At 39.2% G+C, this 23,446-nt stretch overlaps 1 protein-coding gene across 1 annotated transcript in view; it reads right to left on the reverse strand.

Moving 5' to 3' along the window:
* Window positions 1–518: 518 nt before the first annotated feature.
* The window catches only part of LOC139943455 (uncharacterized), a 28,539-nt gene continuing 5,611 nt past the window's right edge, over window positions 519–23,446 (reverse strand). Inside the window, exons 6-19 of the mRNA XM_071940266.1 lie at window positions 22,116–22,229; window positions 20,469–20,700; window positions 17,961–18,076; window positions 15,914–16,018; window positions 15,204–15,548; window positions 14,496–14,615; window positions 13,687–13,803; window positions 12,501–12,621; window positions 11,230–11,301; window positions 8,680–8,751; window positions 8,401–8,472; window positions 7,160–7,231; window positions 6,251–6,334; window positions 519–5,519 (exon numbers count right to left, since the gene is read on the reverse strand). Of these exons, the coding sequence (XP_071796367.1) occupies window positions 4,346–5,519; window positions 6,251–6,334; window positions 7,160–7,231; window positions 8,401–8,472; window positions 8,680–8,751; window positions 11,230–11,301; window positions 12,501–12,621; window positions 13,687–13,803; window positions 14,496–14,615; window positions 15,204–15,548; window positions 15,914–16,018; window positions 17,961–18,076; window positions 20,469–20,700; window positions 22,116–22,229 (2,816 nt within the window). The 3' untranslated portion in view covers window positions 519–4,345. The remainder of the gene's footprint in view (window positions 5,520–6,250; window positions 6,335–7,159; window positions 7,232–8,400; window positions 8,473–8,679; window positions 8,752–11,229; window positions 11,302–12,500; window positions 12,622–13,686; window positions 13,804–14,495; window positions 14,616–15,203; window positions 15,549–15,913; window positions 16,019–17,960; window positions 18,077–20,468; window positions 20,701–22,115; window positions 22,230–23,446) is intronic.

A 23,446-nucleotide genomic window follows, 5' to 3' on the forward strand; every position in this document is an offset into this window, starting at 1 on the left:
TTTCTTGTATTCTTCTTCTTCCTATTTTGCACAAGAACATCACCAGGACAAGACGCGTAAAGAAAGCCATGATGGAGTACATAGCATCTATCTTCAAACTGTAGGACACAATTAATGTTCAAACAATGTAACTACATTTTTATTGAATTTAAAACGAAATTGAATTTCCATAATATTTAGCGAAATATAATACTTAGCGAAATATAATAGTTATAAGAAACAAAACTACAATTTGCATCTCTACCAGGATGACGAAAAGTTTTTCTTTTTTTTTTTTTTTTTTACTCTAATATTTTTTTTATTACTATTATTATTATTATTATTATTATTATTATTATTATTATTATTATTATTATTATTATTATTATTATTATTATTATTATTATTATTATTATTATTATTATTATTATTATTATTATTATTATTATTATTATTATTATTATTATTATTATTATTATTATTATTATTATTATTATTATTATTATTATTATTATTATTATTATTATAGGTTTTCTCGGTCAAATTTGGCAAATGAGCCGCCAATTTCATTTTCATGCGTTCGAATTAAAGCTGTTTTGCCTCTCTAGTTGTTACTGCGTTTCAAATTCAGAATTCGGCCATTCAATTTCGTTTTGAGTCGAGTCAAATTCCTTTAGCACTATGTTCAATTTAGTGTATCGTCATTCTTTTTCGAGACACACACGCCTCAAGAAGCGACTGCGAATTTTGAATGCTGCTTTGATGAATTGTTAAATTGAATGGTTATTTTGTTAAATCGAATGACGCAACATTACATTTGACTAATAATAAAACGAAACCGAATGACCCTTTTCAGTAGCATTCGATTTCGCGCGAAATAGAATAGCTTGACGGTTAAATTGGCTGCTCTTTTTCCGAAATTGGCCGAGAAAACCTATATTATTATTTTGTTATTATTAATTTTGTTTTTTCAAGCAAAAAGTACCTTGGCTGGGGTGGGTGGTGACAATAGCTTTTGTGAATACCTATTCCATATATATATTTTTTAATACCGTATAACATATTTATTTTTGAAAAAAAGGTATCTTTATGGAATACAACACATAATTATTTAGATTTCAAACTATAATATTAACCGCACTATAATTATTATAATAAATAGACTTTTGTACTTTTGAGTTGCCTTCTCTAGCAAAATTGCGTTTTCAAATTATTACTTTCATGTGAACTGTGTTAATATTCAAACGTGATCCCACGATATAGTAAATTAATTTGGAAATCACAAATTAATTCACCCAATATCATTATTACCTTAGAAACGGTGGCTACTTCAGAGATCTTCTATCCAAATGTCAACCATTTATCAATTTGCAAATATTCAAGTAGTTATACCAGCCACTAACTATTTATGTCATTCTAACTAAACAAAAGTTGCTTCTTGATCGAATCAAAATTAACTTTTGTTGAAGATTAAATGAACCAATACACTTTGTGGAAGTTAATGTATGACTGTTGGAAATGCGATTGTATACAGCAGTGCTCGCACAAAGTATTTTCTTTTTCCTTTTCACAATAACACGTAAAATACACCGATGAATTTGAACATAAATGCAACATGTAGTTGCCTTAACAATGGATACCAGATACCATAGTAACTACCAACAAGTTTACTTTACGTAGTTACTCACAATCAGGACAAAACATGTAAAGTAATACACTTTTTTTTTTTTTTTTTTTTTTAAGCAGTAGCATTAGAACCCACTATTGATTGTTTAGTCATTCATAATTGTTTTGTTTATGTCAAACTTTAGAGCCCCACTCTCCGGGCAAAGCAAAACAAACCAAAACAAAACAAAAAACGATGCTCTTGCCACAATACCTTGAATCTAATGCGAAAGCAATCACCCAAAACTTGCCATTGACTTTAAATGTAACATTGTCTAAATTTAAAGACACGTACTGGACACTATTTGTAATTTTCACAGTTGGTGTATCTCAAAATATGCATGAAATAACAAATCTGTGAATATTTGAACTAAATCGGTCATCGAAGTTGCGAGATAATAACGAAAGAAAAACACCCTTGTGGTCACACGAATGTGTGTGCTTTCAGATGCTTGATTTCGAGACTTAATTCTGAATCTGAGGTTTTTTAATCAAATTCGTATAAAAATTACTTCTTTCTCGAAAACTACGTCACTTCAGAGGGAGCTTTTTCTCAAAATGATTATACTATCAACCTCTCCCCATTATTAGTAATCAAGAAAGGTTTTATGACAATAATTATTTTGAGTAATTACCAAAGGTGTCCACTGCCTTTAAGGTTTTTGTTTTTGTTTTAGCTATACACAAAGGGGAGACTCTGAAATTAAAAAACATTCCTAAAGCTTGATTTCTTAAACACCATTATCAATACACATTATTTGTATACTCCTAGCACAAACTATACCACATCTTAGTTGTCTATGTTTGCGTTTTATCTTTTTTTTTTTATTTTTTTTTTTTAATAATAATCTAGCATTTAAACACGATTCTGACTACCGTCACTCTGTTATGATTATTACAAACACCGATATAATATTACATAATAACTCATCAAATGTTAAAAGGTCGAATAGTGCTAATGCACTGATAAGATAATTAGATAACCAAAAAGGAAAAAAAATGTTTTTTTTTTAACACAAACAAACACGTTACTTGCAGTAGTATATGGGTGCACAATAATAAAAGGCGGGAAAACTGACAAGAAGTACAAATAAAATCAACTCGCACTATGTACACAGTATAAATTAAGCGACTAAGAATTGAAAAAGCTCAGTTTTAAAAACAGGCAGAGACTCAATTTTTATCAGACAAGCTGGCAGATCGTTGGCCCCCAGAAAAGGCAAAGCTTGAGCACAAGCTTTCTTTCTTGGGCATATTAACTCTCAGAATAAGGTTGTCATTTTGTCGAGTGGAACAGATCTTTGTGAAATGACTGAACAGTTTTGCCATGTAGGCCTACTCTGGGCATAGGTGATGTATGCAATTATACACCAGAATTTTTGTTTTTGTTGTCCAAACAAATTCTCTCGGCAAAGGATAACCAGTTCAGTTCATTAAACATTATCAGTCGAGGAAGTTCGGTAGGGGCAACCAAGGATTAACCTGGCGGCTCTTTTCAACAGTCTACTCAACAGGTTACTATGTGCGATGTATCGACCTCACAGAAGAAGGTAGGCCCCTACTGACAAAATGGCGGGCGATATAAATGCAGAGTGGCGGAAAAAAATCATTGCCTTCTCTGTCTTACAAGTACTATTTGTAATGGTTCAAAGCGCCCCTTGAAAGGATTACACACTAACTTGAGAGTAAATACGAAGATAATACATTGTATTAACATTTCTGAAGCATTTTAGAGACTCTTTTACTTCGCCACACCTACCATACAAACACGCGTAAAATACACACCGCTGCACGCCACACTAAACAACGTATTGCAATTATGTTGCACTGTGTGTGTGTGTGTGTAAAGGATTTGCATAAGGCTGCTTAACGGTAAGGACATTTTAACGTAGCAACTAAGCGTAAACCTATTTCACGAGCGGTAGCTATCTTCAGCACGTAAACAAACTGCGCACGCAACATTTTAGATGTTTGCCTCAGCAAAAAGGAGCAAGGTGATGACAAAATGGCGGGCGAAATAAATGCGGAGTGGCGATAAAAAAAGGCATCACCTTCTGTGTCTGATATGTAATACTGTTTAATGGTTTAAATTGCCCCTCGAAAGGTTTACACACCAACTTGAAAGTAAACAAGAAGATAATACATTGTACGATCATTTCTGAAGCATTTTAGACACGCGTTTATTCGCTACACCTACCGTTCAAACACGTACGTACAATACACACCGCTGCGCCGGCACAATAACAACGTTTGCAATGATGTTGCACTATATGCGCTGTGTGAATGGGGTGCTTAAGCGAAATAGAGGCTTTAAGGACCATTTTTGTTTGCTTACCGCTTTAAACAAAAAACCTTGCTTAACCAAGGCTATGAAATGAAAATAATGTGCTAGGTGCGCCCAATAAGCACAAAATCGACCTTTACAGGGCAGCTCTATGAAATTTGGCTCTATGCTTAAACAGAGTGCTTAAGCAGAAATGGGGCTTTAAGGACCCTTTGATTGCTTGCTTGCTGCTATAAGCAAATAACATTGCTTAATCAAGGCTATGAAATTAAAAAAATTGCTAGGTGCGCCCAATAAGCACAAAATCGACCCTTAAGCAGCTCTATGAAATTGGGCCCTGATCAGAAACACCATAGCTTGAGTTACTTTACACTTGAAAGTCAAAGGGTGACAAATGTATAGCGTCTTCAATGTTTTCTACTGAACATCTTGTGCAGGTTCCGTGGTTTTGGTTGAAACTCTTAAGCTCAATGTGCTCATGGACTTCAAGCATGACGAATTACTTTTGCTGGACCTGCGCTCTGATATAGAGGTAAAAAGCGTGTATAGATACGGGTTTAGAGACGAGTTGATCGGGAGGATAAAGACAACAGTCCAAGCGTAGATGTCAGGACCAATGACTACCGCCCCAGACTGTGATAGTATCCCCATAATGATGATAGGCATCCAACACGCAAAGTCCGTACCTACTATCAGCGCCATCTTGACGGCCATTTTGATTTCTCGATCTCGGTGCGCAGCCGTACGGACTTTATTTGCTGAACGCTTTACTTTGACGAAGATCGCGATGTAGCAGAACAAGACCACTACGAAGCAAGCCAGGTTCACCCCGAGGAATAGAATAATAGAGAAGATCCAGGCTGGTTTCTTCCCCGTTGCGACTGGAATCGAGACTGTCCTGTTCCCGAAAGAGTCATCAATAGCGCCCTCTTTTATTTCAATACTGGTTGGTTTGGTGAGAAGTGGTAGCCCTATGCACACATCAGACAACCCGTAGATATCCGAGTCCAAGCCACTACCCAAGACCGTGGGTCCGACACTCAGACCAAGAGACAACAGCCAAATCAATAGAATCAGAACTGTGGTCGACTTCTTACGAAGCGTCCTGGAGCTAAACGGATACACGATTCCGTGGAAACAGTCGACACTTATCAAGGTAACGATAAACACCGACGCTTCGCTCGACATGACCGCCAAGACACCAGCTACTTTACACATTCCTGTCGACCGCCATTCCTTGGCTACTTGTGAGTATTTCTCTCCGTAGTAAATATCTGCACCAGCGATAATCAGCATATAGACACCCATCACGAAGTCTGAAATTGCCAAATTGAGAACCATAATGGAATGACAGATCTTCCTGCTGCTCGGTTTGGACATATCGGTGTCTACTGATCTCGTGATGATGACCACTGCATTGCCGATGAGGGCGCTCAGTCCAAGAACCCACATAGACACGCGGAGGAGGTTGTTCTGCATGAGACTTCCGCATAGGTTCAATGGAGGTTGCAACTCAGTGGTGTGACATTGGGAAGCTTGGAAGGAAGGTAAAGAAACAAACTCACAGCAGAGTCTGTAGTCATCAACGTACCTGCAATGTTAAGAAAGTATTGACTATGCTTATTATTTAAGGCCTAATCGACTTATTCCCAAGACGAACAAAAACACACCCATTGGTGTCATCCAGCCTCACTCTATTATATCAACTCCCGTATTCAAGCTTAATAAAAACTGCCAGACCATTATTAGAAGCACCAAATCAGTAATTACATGCAAAACCCACCTGGACAACTTAAAGCCATTGGACACGTTCATAACAGAAAAAAATGTTCACAGATTTACCAATAACTTACAGGGTTTACAGAAGGTAGGGGTAATAGACTTCTCTTGAAATATTATTCCATGAAATGCTTTAATTTTTGAGATAACATTTATTGAGCCTAAATTGTCACAGGTTTGTTACTTTATATATAAGTTGTGATACACGAAGTGTGGGCCTTTGGACAACACTGTTTACCGAAAGTGTTCAATGGCTTAAAATAATATTTGCAAAAAAAAAAAAAAGTTGGCTACTGTGCGTGGTAGCATTTTCAGGCGTTTGTTTAGTGTTATCCTAATCTTTTAGGATCATCAATGTACTATTGCATTTCAACACTGAAAGTTTCATTGCAATTGCTCTTTAGGAAGTATGCAACAACAAAAACGAGTACTGAAAAAAAAAAAAAAAAAAAAACGAAACAGATAATAAAACATCCAGCATACCTAATATTATTTTTAGAAAAAAAGGTATATTTTTCGATTAGAGTTTATTTTCATACTTACATCTTTTCAAGACTGACCAAATCAGCCACAGCACCAGTTTCCACCAGTACAGTATCACCATCCGACTTGCTTCTAAGCAATGCTCTGCAAGACAGAGAGCAAGTAAACCCATAATGTTAGCGACAACATAGGTTGTTAATTTTAGGGCATAACCAATTGTTTTATCTTAAAATAAAATAAAACAACTGTCGAGGTGGAATGTTTCTCAAAATTCTTTATTCTGTACTATCAAACGAAACGCAGGTATCTAACCAAATGTTGGTGTTGTCAATCATTTTAGGAGTGATTTCCAAACGGTATAGAGCTTGATATGGGATTTGAGGCATTGCATGGTGAGGTATAAATATATATAATGGTTTGCGGTAACACCATGTGTGTATCTACTTGCCAGGTAGAGTTTGTTCTTAGAGAACTGTCTTACTTTATTCTACTGCCGCGAAGTAGATAATCGGAGGTTCGGGAGACTTCTAAGTTCTGAAAAGAACTGTCCTGCTTTTTTAACTATTACCAGGGCGGATGGTATAGAAAACAGACTTGAGTACTACTTTAGCTTATAGGATCGTAATTAACTGTACTGCCGCGGAGTCAGTTCTGAATTGGTCTCAACGTTTCGGCTAGCTTGCTCTACTCATCGTCATGTATAGAGCATGCTTAAGCATAGGATATTCCTGAAAAAATGGTCTGCTTTTAGCAGAAGCGAGCAGGATACCAGTCAAAAGTTGTACTTTTGACATAGTAGCTTAGCTTGTCACCTTATTCTGGTAACCATAATTTTGTATTACTCAAAGCTACTTTTTGTGCTTTAGCAGCTCTGTTAACCTGTGCCCTGACCACCTAAACGGTAAAGAAAGACCACCACTTTATTATACCAACACAAATCTAATTGCCAATTTATGTAAGTATACTTACAGTGTTTTCAGACTGCGGAGTCCGTTAAATGCCCCTGTCTGTATATGTTCCAGAGAAATGTTTGTAGCTAACCTTTGTTTCAAGAAATAACACAGGATAACAATCAAATTATACTAATAAAATGTAATATAAATCCATCTCAAAATGCTTGATGGTGTAAATTTCAAGATATAATGTGTTGTTTGACCAAACTGCCTAAGTGAACCATAATGTGACACGTTGTACCCTTATCATGTCATCATCCTCTGGGATCGTCATGAATTTGATTGAGGAATTTATAGCGAGGGATAATGTGTACAGTAACAAAATGCTGTGTTGAAGTAAGAGACACATTTGGGAGAGATCTATACCAACAAATCTAATGTTTTAACATTAAAGCAATAATATGCAAATATGACATGGTTTGAGGGTCACTAGTATACAAATATTGACTGCTTCGAGTGCTATGGTTAAAACTATGACTCCCGAGGTGATCCCCGGAGCGTTCTATTTTCCCGAGTCTTCGGACTAGCGCATGGCAAACCGACGCACTATCACACGGCCGTCGTCTAGCAAAACTAAGACATGTCATGTGACGCGCTCTAAACCAATGAACAGGCAGAATACTTGTAAGGGGTGTTAAAATCGATATTAGTTCCCCAAGCTAGTTCCCGAGGCGAAGCTTATGGAACTGGTTTGTCAACTTCCAATACCGAGACAGCTCATACCGACTAGTCACCCAAAATAAACCATGTTATTCAGTTGTTTGGAGAATTACGACTGTGAAAATTACGACTGTGAAATAAAATGAACCATGATACGTTTGTTCATGTGGTTGATGTCGCTAGAGCGGTGTTCGTGCGTGTGTACAACAGTACCACGATCATAAAGCGCATGACAAGTAGAATAGCGCCCGGGGATGACGTCACACAATGATAATGCACATGAGACAAGTAGAATAGCTCCCCGGGGAGCTATTACTTGTCATGCGCATTTACCGCTTGCGTGAAAACTCACTTGCCCGCTTGGTAATTATCAAAGTTAACACGTGGCATGTGATGATGAATGGACCAATGAGAACTTGACTCTCGGTCATGAATATGTATGAGGTATAGTAATAAGTAATAATGTTTGAACAAAACAAAACAAAATCACAGCACTAAACGTTTACACTTTATTGTTTTGTTCATACGGAAATTAATACAATGCACATTAGCTATGTGTAAAGTATGTCGTATAACGATTATAAAAATTCCACTCACATGGTTTGTAGATTTTGTAATTCCATGAAAGCCATGCCTTCTAGTGTCTTGATTGGATTATTGGAGATATCCCTTTACAAAGAAACAAATAACAATAATGAAACAATGGAGAAATGTTTACACAATGGCACAAACAGGTCAGAGTTCATTATGGGGGTGATGAGCAGTGTGCCCATAAAGCGAATACAGATCAGACCACTCCACTCTCCGTTTGGTTTGACTGCATCGAGTTCAACCGACTAAATTAATGTGACTAAGGTCACCGTGAGAAATACTTACAGATATATGAGGTTGGAGAGACCAGCAAAAGCTCTTGGGAGCACACGATAAATGTCATTTCCAGACAGGGATCTATAACAAAAATGAAAAAAAAAATAATCAGTAACGAAAATACAAAAAGTGGAAGAAACGTGAATAGGATGTTACTTAGGCCTATGGTTATTATTGTTTATTAAGTAGATCATTAAGAGTGAGTGAGTGAGTGAGTGAGTGAGTCTCGATGATGACAGCCAATTATTGGTTCCTGTGTGGACTTTTTTACCTGGTGCTTTCAAGGCCTTCATTAAACCTTAAAACTCCCAGATGGCCGCCAAAAAAAGAAAACGTTGCTGCTGTTCTATTTGTATGCGTTAGCCATGCATATGTATTTGACGTGACTTACAAGGTTACATGTAAGATCTTGAAAACCCAAGATGGCCACTATATAAAACAAAGAAGGTACTGCTGCTCTTCTGAGTGGTACAATTAGATTCATTGACCACGATAATGTATATTTGGTCACCATAATAGTGGTTATAGGTGATTTAGAAGGTGAGTTATTGATAAAATATGTGTTTTCTTCATATGGCGGCCATCTTGAAAACCCAAGATGGCCGCTATATAAAAGAAAGAAGGCACTGCTGCTCTTCTGAGTGGTACAGTTGGATCCATTGACCATGGTAATATATATTTGGACACACTATTTGTGATTCTATGTGACTTTGGAGGCGAGATACCGGCAAATATGGGTTTTTCAAATGAGTACCATCTTAAAAATCAAAGATGGCCGCCATACAAAGGAAATAAAGCACTGCTGCTTTTCTAAGTGGTGAAGATGTATTCCTTGACCATGAAAATGTATATCTAGACACCATAATTTTGATCCTAGGTGACTCAGGAGGTGAGATACTGGCAAAAACAGGTTTTTAAATGGCGGCCAATTTGGAAATCCAAGATGGCCGCCATAATACGTCTTGGTGAGGTGGTTCCTATCAAAAATGCAAAGCTTAGGTATTAAGGAACACGTGGACAAAATTTGGTGCTTTTGTCCGGAACGTCCACATCCATCTCAAATATGGTCATAAGCTGCCTGACTAAAGCTGTCGTCCTAAATGTGTCAGACTGCAGAAAAATATACTACCGAGATACATATGAATAAATAGTTCTAAGTTACAAAGGCAACTTTTTAAGACAAAAAAAATACACCAAAACACACACAAATCGAATATTTAATGAGTGAAATAAATAAATAACTAAATAAATACTAAGAGACAAAAGGTAAAAGACATCAAAGACTACTCTTCACAGTTGGTGTATCTCAACATATGCATAACATAACAAAGCTGTGAAAATATGAGCTCAATCTGTCATCGAAGTTGCGAGATAATAATGAAAGAAAAAAACACCCTTGTCACACGAAGTTGTGTGTGTTTAGATGGTTGATTTCGAGACCTCAAGTTCTAAACCTGAGGTCTCGAAATCAAATTCATGGAAAATTACTTCTTTCTCAAAAACTATGGCACTTCAGAGGGAGCCGTTTCTCACGATGTTTTATACTACCAACCTCCCAATTACTCGTTCCGCTGCCTTTGGAATCCACAAGATCGGAAAGCATACACGCTACTTTGTTTTAATTCATCTAAGCTGTCCAGTTTCTGCTTTTGAGCTCAAACAATAAGCTTCCGCAAGGCGATTGGCAATTGAAGATCATTATGACCGTATATTCATCAAACACAACAAAAACACGGGCAATTAGTGCCAAATGAATAAATCAGTTTCGAGCTCAAAAACACTCAATGCAGGTAAACAATTAAATACAAATCAAGACTACGAATATCAAGCAAAAATATAAATAAAACATTGTTACTAAAAACAAATCAAACGCCTGTTAAAGGCAGTGGACACTATTGGTAATTACTCAAAATAATTATCAGCATAAAACCTTACTTTGGTAACAAGTAATGGGGAGAGGTTGATGGTATAAAACATTGTGAGAAACGGCTCCCTCTGAAGTGCCATAGTTTTCGAGAAAGAAGTAATTTTCCACGAATTTGATTTCGAGACCTCAGATTTAGAACTTGAGGTCTCGAAATCAACCATCCAAATGCGCACAACTTCATGTGACGAGGGTTATTTTTCTTTCATTATTATCTCGCAACTTCGATGACCGATTGAGCTCTAGTTTTCACAGGTTTGTTATGTTATGCATATGTTGGGATATACCAACTGTGAAGGCTAGTCTTTGACAATTACCAATAGTGTCCAGTGTCTTTAATAATGCTATCTTGAAATGTTTGTACATTAATACTGCATACCTGAAACACAACAGCACCACTTATAATCAACAGTACAGTATGCAAATAAATGAACAAGCAATTAATTATTATATGTACACAGAAGTAAATGCAAAACTGTAAAATACAGAGATTTTATCCTTTAGGCATAGTGAAAGGAACAATAAACTCAACAAGTAAACTTCATTGAAGACAATAAACATCCATAATAGATTTAATCAAAGCTTATTGCTTTGTTGTTAGTTATGGTAATTTAAAGTAACATCTCCATACTCACAGTGCATTCAAATGAACAAAATCCTTGACAAACCCAGGCTTGAGACTAGTAACATTAGCTCCAGACAGCGTCCTATGGAATACATTTATGAGTAATCAGAAACGAGAAAACATACACAAATAAACAAAGAAGGGGAAACAAATGTTTACACTATTGTTTCAAATGTATTTTGTATAATTATTTTAAATGTGGTATTGTTATTAAGGGAAGAAAATTGTAGCTACTATAGTTCTTCCACTGCCGTTTAAAACAGGCAGGGCTGAATTGCCGTGTGATTAAGGCCCGAGCCGAAGGTAAGGGCCTTAGTCACACGGCAATTCGACCCTGCAAGGTTTTAAACGGCCGTGAAAGAACTAGTAGCTACCCTTTTATTCCCATTCATAAATACCTTTTTGGTTAAAAGGCGTAATAAAGTAAGAAACTCTGTAAAACTTATCCGTTTCCGATGTGCTTGAGCTCTGAATGTTTCTACATCCATGGTATGCACATATTACATGTACATGTACGTAGTCCGTATGTTGCGTGCCTATTTCCAAAAGTTTCTGGTTCCGTTCGTGCGCATGCGCGTATAGTCTTGTTACGACACGTTCTGGTTTTCCTTTCACACACAGCGCGGCCAACTCACCGACCCGTAACAAGAAACGTCTTGCATCAAGACTGGCGCGGATTATCCGCGCTCAACCGGTTACAAACACTGGTCATTAGCAAAGGTTTAAACACCCCCACGTGACGCGCTCTCCACCAATAGGAATAGCGAAACTGTCTGAGGTATTCATGAATAATGTTTTTATTTACATTGCAAATTGACAGGTTTTGTGTGCACTACGCTAAATAATGGTTGTTTTCTTTCAACTGAAAATGCGGAGTGCATTAGTCATGAAGCCTATTATGAGATCATAAGCCAAGTCAATCGGGACTGGCTTTGGTAGGAAGTGTTAATCCTCTTTTTGATTAAGTGAGAAAATTTATTTTTCGGTAATAAGAGGGAAGGAAACAAAGGGATGGCCGTAACACATATCGATAATACACATCCATCTGTTAGCAATGCTACACGTGGCTGAGAAAAATAAAAAGTGTTTCCTATGTTGTATTACATCAGAGAGTTCAATCAAAATTGAAGAGAGTTTCATCAGTTATGGGGAGGGGAACGGGCTAAAGGACGTGTACAATTGAATAAGGAAGGGACGGACGGGTAGGGCAGGGACGAGTGACAGACGATGGTTCTGCATAAAAGCAGACGGTGATACGTACAACTCCATTGTTTTACTCACAGTCGCTTTGTTATCTTGACGATGCCTAGGACGGTTTGCTCGTCCCAACCTTCATCACAATTAGCCACCAATTCCATCTTCATGTTGTAGTCACACGTGCATCTAGAAGGACAATGCTGGTCTAGGTTGAGACAATTAAGAAAAACTGGTTCAGCTGTTGCTCTCGACCAAAAAGAATGAAGAAACTGTCTTATAAGAACAGGTGAAAGGTCGCGTGGTCACGCCCATGAATTAACACTTTTTACCGGTCATAAACAAAGGTTTATACACACTCACGTGACGCGCTCTCCACCAATAGGAATATCGAAACTGTCTGAGGTATTTATGAATAGATATTAAGAATGTAGTTCATGTAGCTATAAAGGGATGGTGTTTTGTTGCTGTGTGATACCTAATACCGCGTCCACACACAGACGCCGCTTCTACTACAATGGAAAAGTGGCCGAGAGCGTAACCAATCGCGGACCAATCGTGGGTCAAACGTGGGAGGATATCCATGAGCATGGTTTGGTCGGGGTGGGATCTCCTAGGTCAGGTAGCTGCAAGCTCTCCCCACGCTTAGTAGCCAGGGCCCAATTTCATAGAGCTGCTTATGCACAAAATTTTGCTTAAGCAAAAATATCCTTGCTTTGTAAAATCAGATTACCGGCCAAGACTCCACTCAATTGTTATGCTAAGTAAACAACAGCTAAATACCAGTCACAAGCAAAGTATATGGCATGAAATTTTGGCCAGTAACATGTGTAAAACAAGCGAGCTATTTTCGTGCTTAAGCAAATTTTTTGCTTAAGCAGCTCTATGAAATTGGCCCCAGGTCGTGGCCAACAATAAGCGGGGCAAAGTCGTAGTGGTAACGCCAATTCTCGCAGAAGCAGCGTGGTAACATCGTGGTGAGATCTCTGTACTCGTAATATAAACGCAGCACCATCGGCAACACTTTTCGTAGAACCGCTTGGTCTTGGTGTTATCGCCAATAATCGTAGTGGCAGCGAGTCAGAAACCTTTTTAACGTAGAAGCAGTAAAGTTGGGCGGAGTCTTTAATTTGCCAACTTGTATAATACCCCGTTCACACAGCCCAACGATCTTACGAAGATCATGCCGATCACCGCCATCTCAAAAAAAATGTATCAAGTTGGGGTATAACTGCAGTTAAAATCCAGCAAAGATATTTGACCTTAGACTTACCACATTCCTCTTCGTCATCCCCAAGATAGCAGTCTATTTGTCCGTTGCAAATGACGGATCTGTGTTTGCACTCAGTGGTGTTATGGCACTGGTAAAAACCGGGGCATTGTATCGTCTCTAAAATAAAAAATAAAATAAAAAAAAAATAATAAAAAAATAATAATAATAATAATACTAATGTATAAGTAAGCTAACTAGCAATGTCATTACCACAAAAAACGTGCGGTGTTAAAAACATCATGTATACAATCTTTCACAGATGTTATGCCAAGTTACTTACTTAATCACATGGGCCAATTTCATAGAGCTGCTTAAGCAAAAAATGTACTTAAGCACGAAAATAGCTCGCTTGTTTTACACATGTTACTGGCCAACATTTCATGCCATATACATTGCTTGTGACTGGTATTGAGCTGGTGTTTACTTAGCATAACAGTTGAGTGGAGTCTTGGCCGGTATTCTGATTTTACTAAGCATTGATTATTTTGCTTAAGCAGAATTTTGTTCTCAAGCAGCTCTATGAAATTGTGCCATGTTCAGTAGATACATTTGCTTACGTTGGTTTTTAGCAAGCAATGATTTGGCAAACTGTTTACACACTAACTATAGCATTGTCATTTGACGTACGTCCGCGGTTGTAATACGCCTCATGTCACACTACACATACGTTAACTGAGTTGAGAAGTGGAGTACAAACGACCGGCAGAATTATAGTATCCAACTTAATCACACTTCATTGTGTTTAAACATGCAATTATTTGTTTATTATTTAGTTGGAACATCAAACTAGTTTCGTAAATATATCTCACTGCAATTGTCTTCGTCTACTTCTGTCGCCTGACAATCTTTGATTCCGTCACATCTGGCGCTGTCCAGCACACACGAGCCATCCAAGCAGTCAAGAGTGCCACTTTTGCAAGATGAGTATTCTGTACCAAATTCGGAAATGTTACACATCATTAGGGCCATGACACGGATCACTTTATACTGTTAATAAGGGAATCAATGTGTGGTGAAGAGGTTTTCAACTAGTGGTTTGAACCCAACGAGGCCTTGGCCTGGTTCTTTGATGTTACCGAGACGAACCAGACCTTGGCGGCTTTAACCCACTGGTTAAAAACCGATTCAACATACTTTGATTCCCATTCGTAAATACCTTTTCGGTCAAAAAACATGAACAATTACTATATAATTGTACTTTGATAACAAAACATTTTTGACCGTGTAAGCACTTTATGTATTCGACCATTATTCATAAACTTGCGATCGATCGGCCATCTGGGTCAAGAGAAAAAACAGACTGATGACAAATTTTGTATGACATCAATTTAAAATAAAAATGAATAAAACGCTCACGGAGCGATAAACTCCCAACGGGAAATTTATTTTATTTATTTCTCGTCAAATATGACATTTCAGATATAAATTTTCCAAGGGAAGTTTTCTGCTATCATCATCTTTAGACCATGTAAGTTTTAGGTAAATCTCCTGCCGCAACGGCCTCGTTTTAATACTACCTCTTATTTTTAGCCGTATATGGAAACCCATCTGTTCCACTGTTGAGTCTCCGACAAACGAAAGTTGTACCCCATCCTCTGACTTCAGGAAGATTGATCGCACCTTTGTCGCTCCGTGTAATGCGAACGACTTGTTTTCCTGACCGTACGACTCGATGCGTAATACGTCATGCTCTAACTCCGTTTGAAATGTTACCACATCGATGATAAGTTCGCTCAGGAATGCCCGGTCGGTGTACACTCGCCACGAGCAGGCAATGTTAGGGGGATAATTGGATGGGAAACCAGGTGACTTTAAATCAAGAGACCCATGGTCCAAATATGTTTTCCTAGGTCCACATAACTCTGCAGTACAAACAAAATTGAATAAGAATACCATAAGAAGAGAAGTGAAAGTATTGTTATAAATAACATTCACCTCTGAACCAACTTCCCTAAAGCCATTGTTGTTACTCCATTAAAATAGTTCATTGAAACCATCTCAGCTCCCTTTGGAGTTTCTGCGCAACAATTTATGCGTTACTACTAGGCTAAATCAATCACAATAACCATCTCTGTCCTCACAGGTTCCCATTTACCCATGTGTAGTTGTAATTAAGTGTCCTGCTCAGGGACACAAGTGTCACCACTGGGACTCGAACCCAGACGGAAACATCATAGCCCGAGTTCGGTGATTTATTTCCGCTCGGTCACGACACCCCTATACTAACCTGGAGGAAAGCAGAAAGGGCGACCTCTTTCTGAAGTATTGTTCTGTACACACACGAGCTGATCTGACGACTGACCACAGGGTACTCCGTTTATCCCACAACTCACTGAAACGGGTAATAATGAAATATTGTATTGCACATTATGTTATATGTCAATATATTTTATTTGTGGTCCAGTGGCTAGATTGCATGACTTTCAAAGTCACAAGGTTGTGGGTTCGAACCCTATATCAATTAGGTAACCGCTGATTTCACAATGATTAGAATAATACGTACTATCGTCTAGTAAACTGAATCACAATTTCTAGATTTTGTGCAAATAATCATAGACATGAAACCATTAATGGTATAGAGAGATCGTCGGTTGCCAGCTAGGATTGTACATCCCCTTGTGTGAGATGGCCGAGTTCACAAACAAACAAACAAGCAAGCAAGCAAGCAAGCAAGCAAGCAAGCAAACAAGCAAACAAGCAAACAAACAAACAAACAAACAAACAAACAAACAAACAAGCAAACAAAAGGCAAACTTTCAATCTGCAGCGAACTGAATGCTATATAGCAGTAGTAAACACATTATTTATTATTCATGGTTTATTAAAATAATGAAAAACGTCTTCTTAGCCGAAATGTAAAGTAAAAATATCAATAATGTTACATACAAAGAATGAAATATTAAAGGAACACGTTGCATTGGATCGGACGAGTTGGTCATCACAAAGTGTTTGAAACCGTTTGTTATGAAATACATATGGTTAGAAAGATGTTTTAAAAGTAGAATATAATAATCCACAAAAGTATCACTAAAAAATGCACGGTTTTCATTTTACGTCGCGAACTAACACGGTCGGCCATTTATGGGAGTCACAAATTTGACTCCCATAAATGGCCGACTGTGTTGGTCGACGACGTAAAAAGAAAACCACGCAATTTCGAGGCATATTTGTGTGGATCATTGTATTCTACTTTTACAACATCTTTCTAACCATAACAATTTTATAACAATCGGTTACAGAACGCTTTTCAAGGACCAACTCGACCGATCCAAGGCAACGTGTTCCTTTAAATAGTTGGTAATAAAAACATATACATATGTAAACACACAGTCAATGAAAAGCGTTTAAAACCGTTTGTTATGAAACCGGTAGATAGATATATAAAGTATAATGCATTCATAAATACCTCAGACAGTTTCGCTATTTATATTGTTTGACAGCGCGTCACGTGGGGTGTTTAAACCTTTGGTAATGACCCGTGTTTATTATCGGTTGAAAGCGGATACTCCGCGCTAGTCTTGATGCAGGCGCTGTCGGTGAGTTGGCCGCGCTGTGTGTCAAGGGACCAGCGTGTTGCACCAAGACTAAACACGCATGTGCACGAATGGAACCGGAAACTGTCGGAAATATGTATGCAACACACGCGTACGGACGTCGTACATGTACAAGTAACAAGTACTGTGCATACCATGGAGGTGGAAACATGCATAGCTCAATCACTCGAGAAACGGATACGTTTTAAAGAGTTCCTTAATTACTTTATTACGCCTTTTAACCAAAAGTTTTGTTTTATGAATGGGAATAAAAGGGTAGCTACTAGTTATTTCACGGCCGTTTAAAACCTTCCAGGATCGAATTGCCGTGTGATAAAAGCCCTCGCCTTCGGCTCGGGCCTTTATCACACGATAAAGAACATTGCCTGTTTTAAACGGCCGTGATAGAACTAGTCACTACACATGTATTCCTTGTTTATACAAAGTGATATCCATAAAACATGCCTTAACATAACATGATTTTCCCTTTTATGTCGCAAAAACATTCGGCCATTATTTTTGTCAAAATGTCGACTCAATAAGGAGGAAAAGGAAAAGGAAAACCGTGTATTTTCGAGTCAAGTGTGTGTGAATCCTTATTATTGAACCTTTAAATTATCTATCTTACTTTATGCATTTGATCACAAACTGTTTTAAACGCTTTTCAGAGACCAACTCGCCCGATCCATGGCAAACTATTCCATTAATGACAAAATATTGTTCAAATTAAGCATACAATACCTTCTTGACTTTGTGAGATCTCGAGCTTGAAACCCCTTTTTTCTAAATGATAGTCGGATGTGAAAAGCAAGAACAGTTCGTTTTGGTTCGAGGCAGTTTTTTGCGGAAACTTGAGTCTGAAAAGAAAAGAAACTCAGTTTGTCCCCATGTGTAAACTTTTAATTTTAGGCGTGTTTTATTCAGTTTGTCATAATTTGCGGGTGCAAGTGTCCTGAAAAAAAATGGAGCTGAGTGATAGGTGCCATTCCCCCGTCCCCCGCCCCTTCCTCTCCCCGCCCCACGTGCTCTAATGTCCGACTCCGTTCTCCATGATCCCGTCCCATAGCAATAGTTAAACAAAAGGTGCCGTTTCCTGCCCCTTCCTCTCCCCGCCTCACGTGCTCTAATGTCCGACTCCGTTCTCCATGATCCTGTCCCATAGCAACAGTTAAACAAAATGTGCCGTTTCTTGCCCCTTCCTCTCACCGCCCCACGTGCTCTAATGTCCGAATCCGTTCTCCATGATCCTGTCCCATAGCAACAGTTAAACAAAAGGGGCCGTTCCCTGCCCCTTCCTCTCCCCGCCCCACGTGCTCCAATGTCTGACTCCGTTCTACAGGATCCAATCCCTCAGCAACAGTTAAATAAAAGGTGCCGTCCCCCTGCCCCTTCCCTATACCCGCCCCACGTGCTCTTCTGTCTGACCCCGTTCTCCATGATCCCGTCCCTCAGCAACAGTTAAATAAAAGGTGCCGTCCCTGCCCCTCCCCTCCCCGTCGTACGTGCTCTAATGTCTGACTCCGTTCTCCAGGAACCCGTCCCTCAGCAACAGTTAAATAAAAGGTGCGGTCCCCCCTGCATGCCCCTTCTTCTCCCCGCCCCACGTGCTCTAATGTCTGACTCCGTTCTCCATGATCCCGTCCCATAGCAATAGTTAAATAAAAGATGCCGTTCCCCCGTCCCCCTGACCATTCCCTCTCCCGTCCAACGTACTCTAAAGCCTGCCTCCGTTCTTCATGATCCTGTCCCAGTCGCCTCTCTTAATATTTATGCATTACGTCAAAATTCTTACCCAAAATGAGGCTATGGGCGCAGCCACTGTACTGTACGCGCGCGCGGCCCATAGCAACAGTTATTTGATTGCACTGTACGCGCGCGCTGCCCATAGCAACAGTGAAAACGGCGCGCAAAACCCCACACATCTATGTTTTTTTTTTGGTCATAATTCTTTCTATTCTGAACGGATCTTGTTCAATAGTAGATGAGTGTCAAGACGAAGTCAGCGTCTTTCTTCCGTGTACATTTTGGCGAGGTTTAATCCTCGTAACTATCCCGTGCATCGATCTGTGCTTCCCCTGTATGCGCGAAGTTACTGGACGCTCGCGCTATTATGACTGTGACATCACAAAGGGCGCCTGACGGGTATGTGAAACAACGGAGACCCCTGACAACCCGAGGGTAACCCAAACCCCAACGTTACTACACGCTAGCGCTTTGACCGTGACGTCACAAACAACTCAAACCCCCAAACCACGGGTACCCCGAAATTGACCCCGGGACACATCAATTCGGCAGGGTGCGGGCAGCACTTGACGTGAAAACAACGGCGGCGTCCAGAAAGCACGTACGTAACTTGTGTGAGCGCGCGCGCGCTGACCTAGCTTCACAAAGTAACACAAAATGCCATGCTGTATGTAAGAGGCAAGCGCTCTTTCGTAAAGACGCAAAAAGACATTATGTCGCACTAATTGGTTTCAAGAAGTAGCACGGAACTTCTATCGTGTCCCTAACTATGCAAATGAGTCGAAATTAGATAAATTGTTAAGTTCAAGTAATCAAGTATCTACATTGAGGAATTTAAATGAAAATTCTTTGAAGTTTTGAAGGAAAGCGGGTTTCTACACAAAGTGTTCAGAGGCCGTTTTCTCTGTTTGGAGTTTTTTCGCTGGTGTAGCAGCGCGTACGTGCTCCTTCGTAAAAACGCTGACGATAGATTTGAATCAAGTCCCATTCCCGTTATGGTCCTTTTCAATCAAGTCTCATCGCCTAAACACCAGCCAACTTTTTGCGCTGCTGACCTCCCAAACCCGTTCCATGCCATTAAGGGACGACGATAGCTAATCATTTTGCCGTCGGATATGATAGTGACACCTCGCACGAGAACGGGCCTTGAATAAAGTCTAACGGTGACACCGCGCATGCTTAACATTCGAGACAACATGTGCACTCGGTCGTGGGTACAGACCGGACGTTGTTTCACCCAAGTATCGTTCTTAATCTCTTCAAGACGGAGACTACTTCCCAAAATCGACGGAGGCGGCTTCAAAAGAGGGCGCTATCAGAATAAGTTGCACACAGTTTGCCATATGGGGGACCGAATCTCCAGTGGGTCAAAATTTCCTTCAACACCGGCACTCTGAATCACTCGGCCACGACACGCGACAAGTAAGAATCATTTGACAACAGCAGGCTCGAACACACTTTGTTCTTCTTGGAAATTAAAAATATCCATTAACCGCTGAAACTTACCCGGATATTTTAAGGTAGGCCTCTTGGAAAGATTTCCCGTTGCCGATGTGGAGGAAATCAAACCCTTCATCTAAATGAAACTCCAAGAAGGTCACAACAACACGGTATCCCACTTCTGCTACTAGGAGCCACTGGCATTGTACTTGTTTAGGATAGTTGAGAGGCCAACGAGGAGTAGAAATCAACTTGATGTCATCGCTGTTTAGTTGGATGTGACCATTTTGGCACAGACCTATGTGAGAAAAAAAGGACCAGACACAAAATCATAAAAATAAAAAAATCAAAGAAATTGTCATGTCCTTTTATTGTTTGGGCTTTGCATCAGTAATTGCACCTAGGGAGAGGGTAAGCGTATCATTTACATACACGATGGTTTTAATACAAACTGCATTTCAGAGAAATAATAATAATAATGACCCTGTTTATAACACGCCTTTTGCCAAAAGAACACAAAGCGCCATGTTTTATTACTGCAGCGAGTGGGGCGAAGCTTGAGATGAAAGACGTAATCATCAGCACCCTGTAATGGTTTACAAGGTGCTGTGGCGCAATATGCTGCCAATCCAGCCAGGAACACCGGGGCGAGACCCTTCTCTTTTCGATAAGTGCGCTGGGTTCTTTTACATGCGTTTACACAACACATGGGGCCAACGGCTTAACGTCCCATCCAAAGGACGAAGCAATGGTTAAGGGTCTTGCTTAAGGACACAATTACACGGCTGGGGATTAGAGCCCACACTCTGCTGATCAGAAACACCACAGTTTGAATCCGGTGCTCTTAACCGCTCGGCTACGCGTCGACACATAAAATAAAAAATTGTGTATTTTTTTTTTTTTTTTAGGAGGTCTGTAGTGATGTTAGGGGCGCGGTGGTAGACAAAGAATTGAAGTGAGAAACGATTCAGCAGCATTTCTAAAACGGTTTGGAGTAGGTTATTTAATAGTTCAGTGCGCTGAGCTTATCCCGTCCTCTGGAAACAAAAAGGGATAGTATCGGATCACTGTCCATTACAGCTAATGTTGTTGAATATTATATTATTATCATGAAAATCAAAACTGAATACTCTAACACTTTCTTATTGAGCTCGTTTTTATTTTATTTTTCTAAATTGCCAGCCAAAAGTTTCCACACATGTTTTGTTTTATCATTAAAAAAAAGTTGTGAAGTATAACCAGACTTTGTACGTTTTACCTGTTTTTTTTTTCTTCATGTATTTGCTGGTTGGCTTTGCCTGGCGCCTGAAATGTCATTGCAAACCAGGCAAACTCTCACGCGTTCGTACGTCCGACCGTGGTCCGACTTCATGCTGCTGGGCGCTGTCACAAGTTGAATATGCATTACACAACATTGATAACGGCCTTATTTATATAATACGGCAACGCCCACAGTGCACGCAGCGCTGCAAAATATCCAAGACTATGGTAGCTTGCCAGTGTAGTCTAGATTTCAAGCTCGCCAGTTAACTAAATCATACCTGGCGGGCGCGCTTTGGCGTTTTACAACTGCGCGTAGTACACTTTTCAATATCAAGCACCATAGTCTTGGGCCAAGACTATACTTGTATATGCTTGAACTTTGTCTGTCGTGTAATATTTTGTCGGTAATTATCAATGGAAAGAATAATTCAATGTTATTTTGTCAATTACCACAATCAAATTCATCAGAAAGATCGGTGCAGTCGTTGTTGGCGTCACATAATTTAGACTTTGGGATGCAGCCGTTTCCGGATCGACATGAAAACTTGTTTCCTTGGCATCCACCTGTACGAAGAAAAAGAGAAAATGCGCACTTTTTAAAGCTAAATTCAATAATAATTTAAACAATTATTTCATGATGGCCGTTATAACGACAGGTAGGCCTGCAGGTTATTGAAAAATACTTATACCCAAGTATGTGTAATTGATTATTGTCACATACGTAACCGGTACGAGCAATACCCCCCCCCCCTATAAAACAAGCCTGCAATCGTCCATGTAGCACTAGCAGTACTATCGATATATCTGTATAAACAATCACGCTCAATTCAAAATTAAGTTCAAATCAGCTAACACACCGTTGGCGGCGCACTATATTTGCAGTCATTCACACTCTGGCAGAAGACGAGTCAACATATATAATATTTTCTTTCGACGTCTACACTGGCTGTGTAATATCAAACGGCCACGACCCTACCGGTTTTGAACGGCTGTTTAAGAACTCGTCGCTACACTTTTAATCCCTTGTATACTTTTTCAAACCATCTCTTCTGTTATTCAATATATGTATATGTACTGTAATGATTATTTGAACAAAATAACCAAAGTAAAGTAAAGTGAAGTAAATTAAGTAAATCTAAAACATCGCACATGAGCATGCCGTGAAGTATTGTAGAAGAGTGAAAAGTAAGAACAACAAGAACTACAACAATAACAACAACAATATTAAGAACAATACAAAAAAAACAATACAAAAAACAATGAGAAGAACAACACAAGAACAATGAGAAAAGAGCAGTGGACAGTCGAGAAATAATGTCGTAACCAACGATCATACGGTTAAAGGGACACACCGGCTCGCCGTTTACGTAATTTGGTGGTGTATATTTTTCAGATGGTCGCTGAAAAAAATCCTCAAAAATCACGCATTTAGCGAAAAATGAGTTTAAAACGCTTTTCCAGCTGTTGCAACTATCAAATCTAGCGTGACAATGTCGCCCACTGTTTGAAGTATATATAAATGATGCTTTGTTTATATCAACGTTTTACTGTGACGCAGCATAAGGATCGGCTACATATTCATGTATAATAAGCAACCGACCATGCGTTGCCATGGAGGTAGGCTACCTCCATGAACCCACATGATACACGCACCAGGCAAATTCTTCGACGCCCAAAGTCCGTCCCGAAGAACAAAAGACAACCACCCCAAACAATGATTGGACAATGTCAAGTAAATAAAGCATTATACATCCGAAGGTAACTGACGTACCCCTGGCACT

This window comes from Asterias amurensis, chromosome 10 (assembly GCF_032118995.1).
Source record: "Asterias amurensis chromosome 10, ASM3211899v1".
Lineage (NCBI taxonomy): Eukaryota > Metazoa > Echinodermata > Asteroidea > Forcipulatida > Asteriidae > Asterias > Asterias amurensis.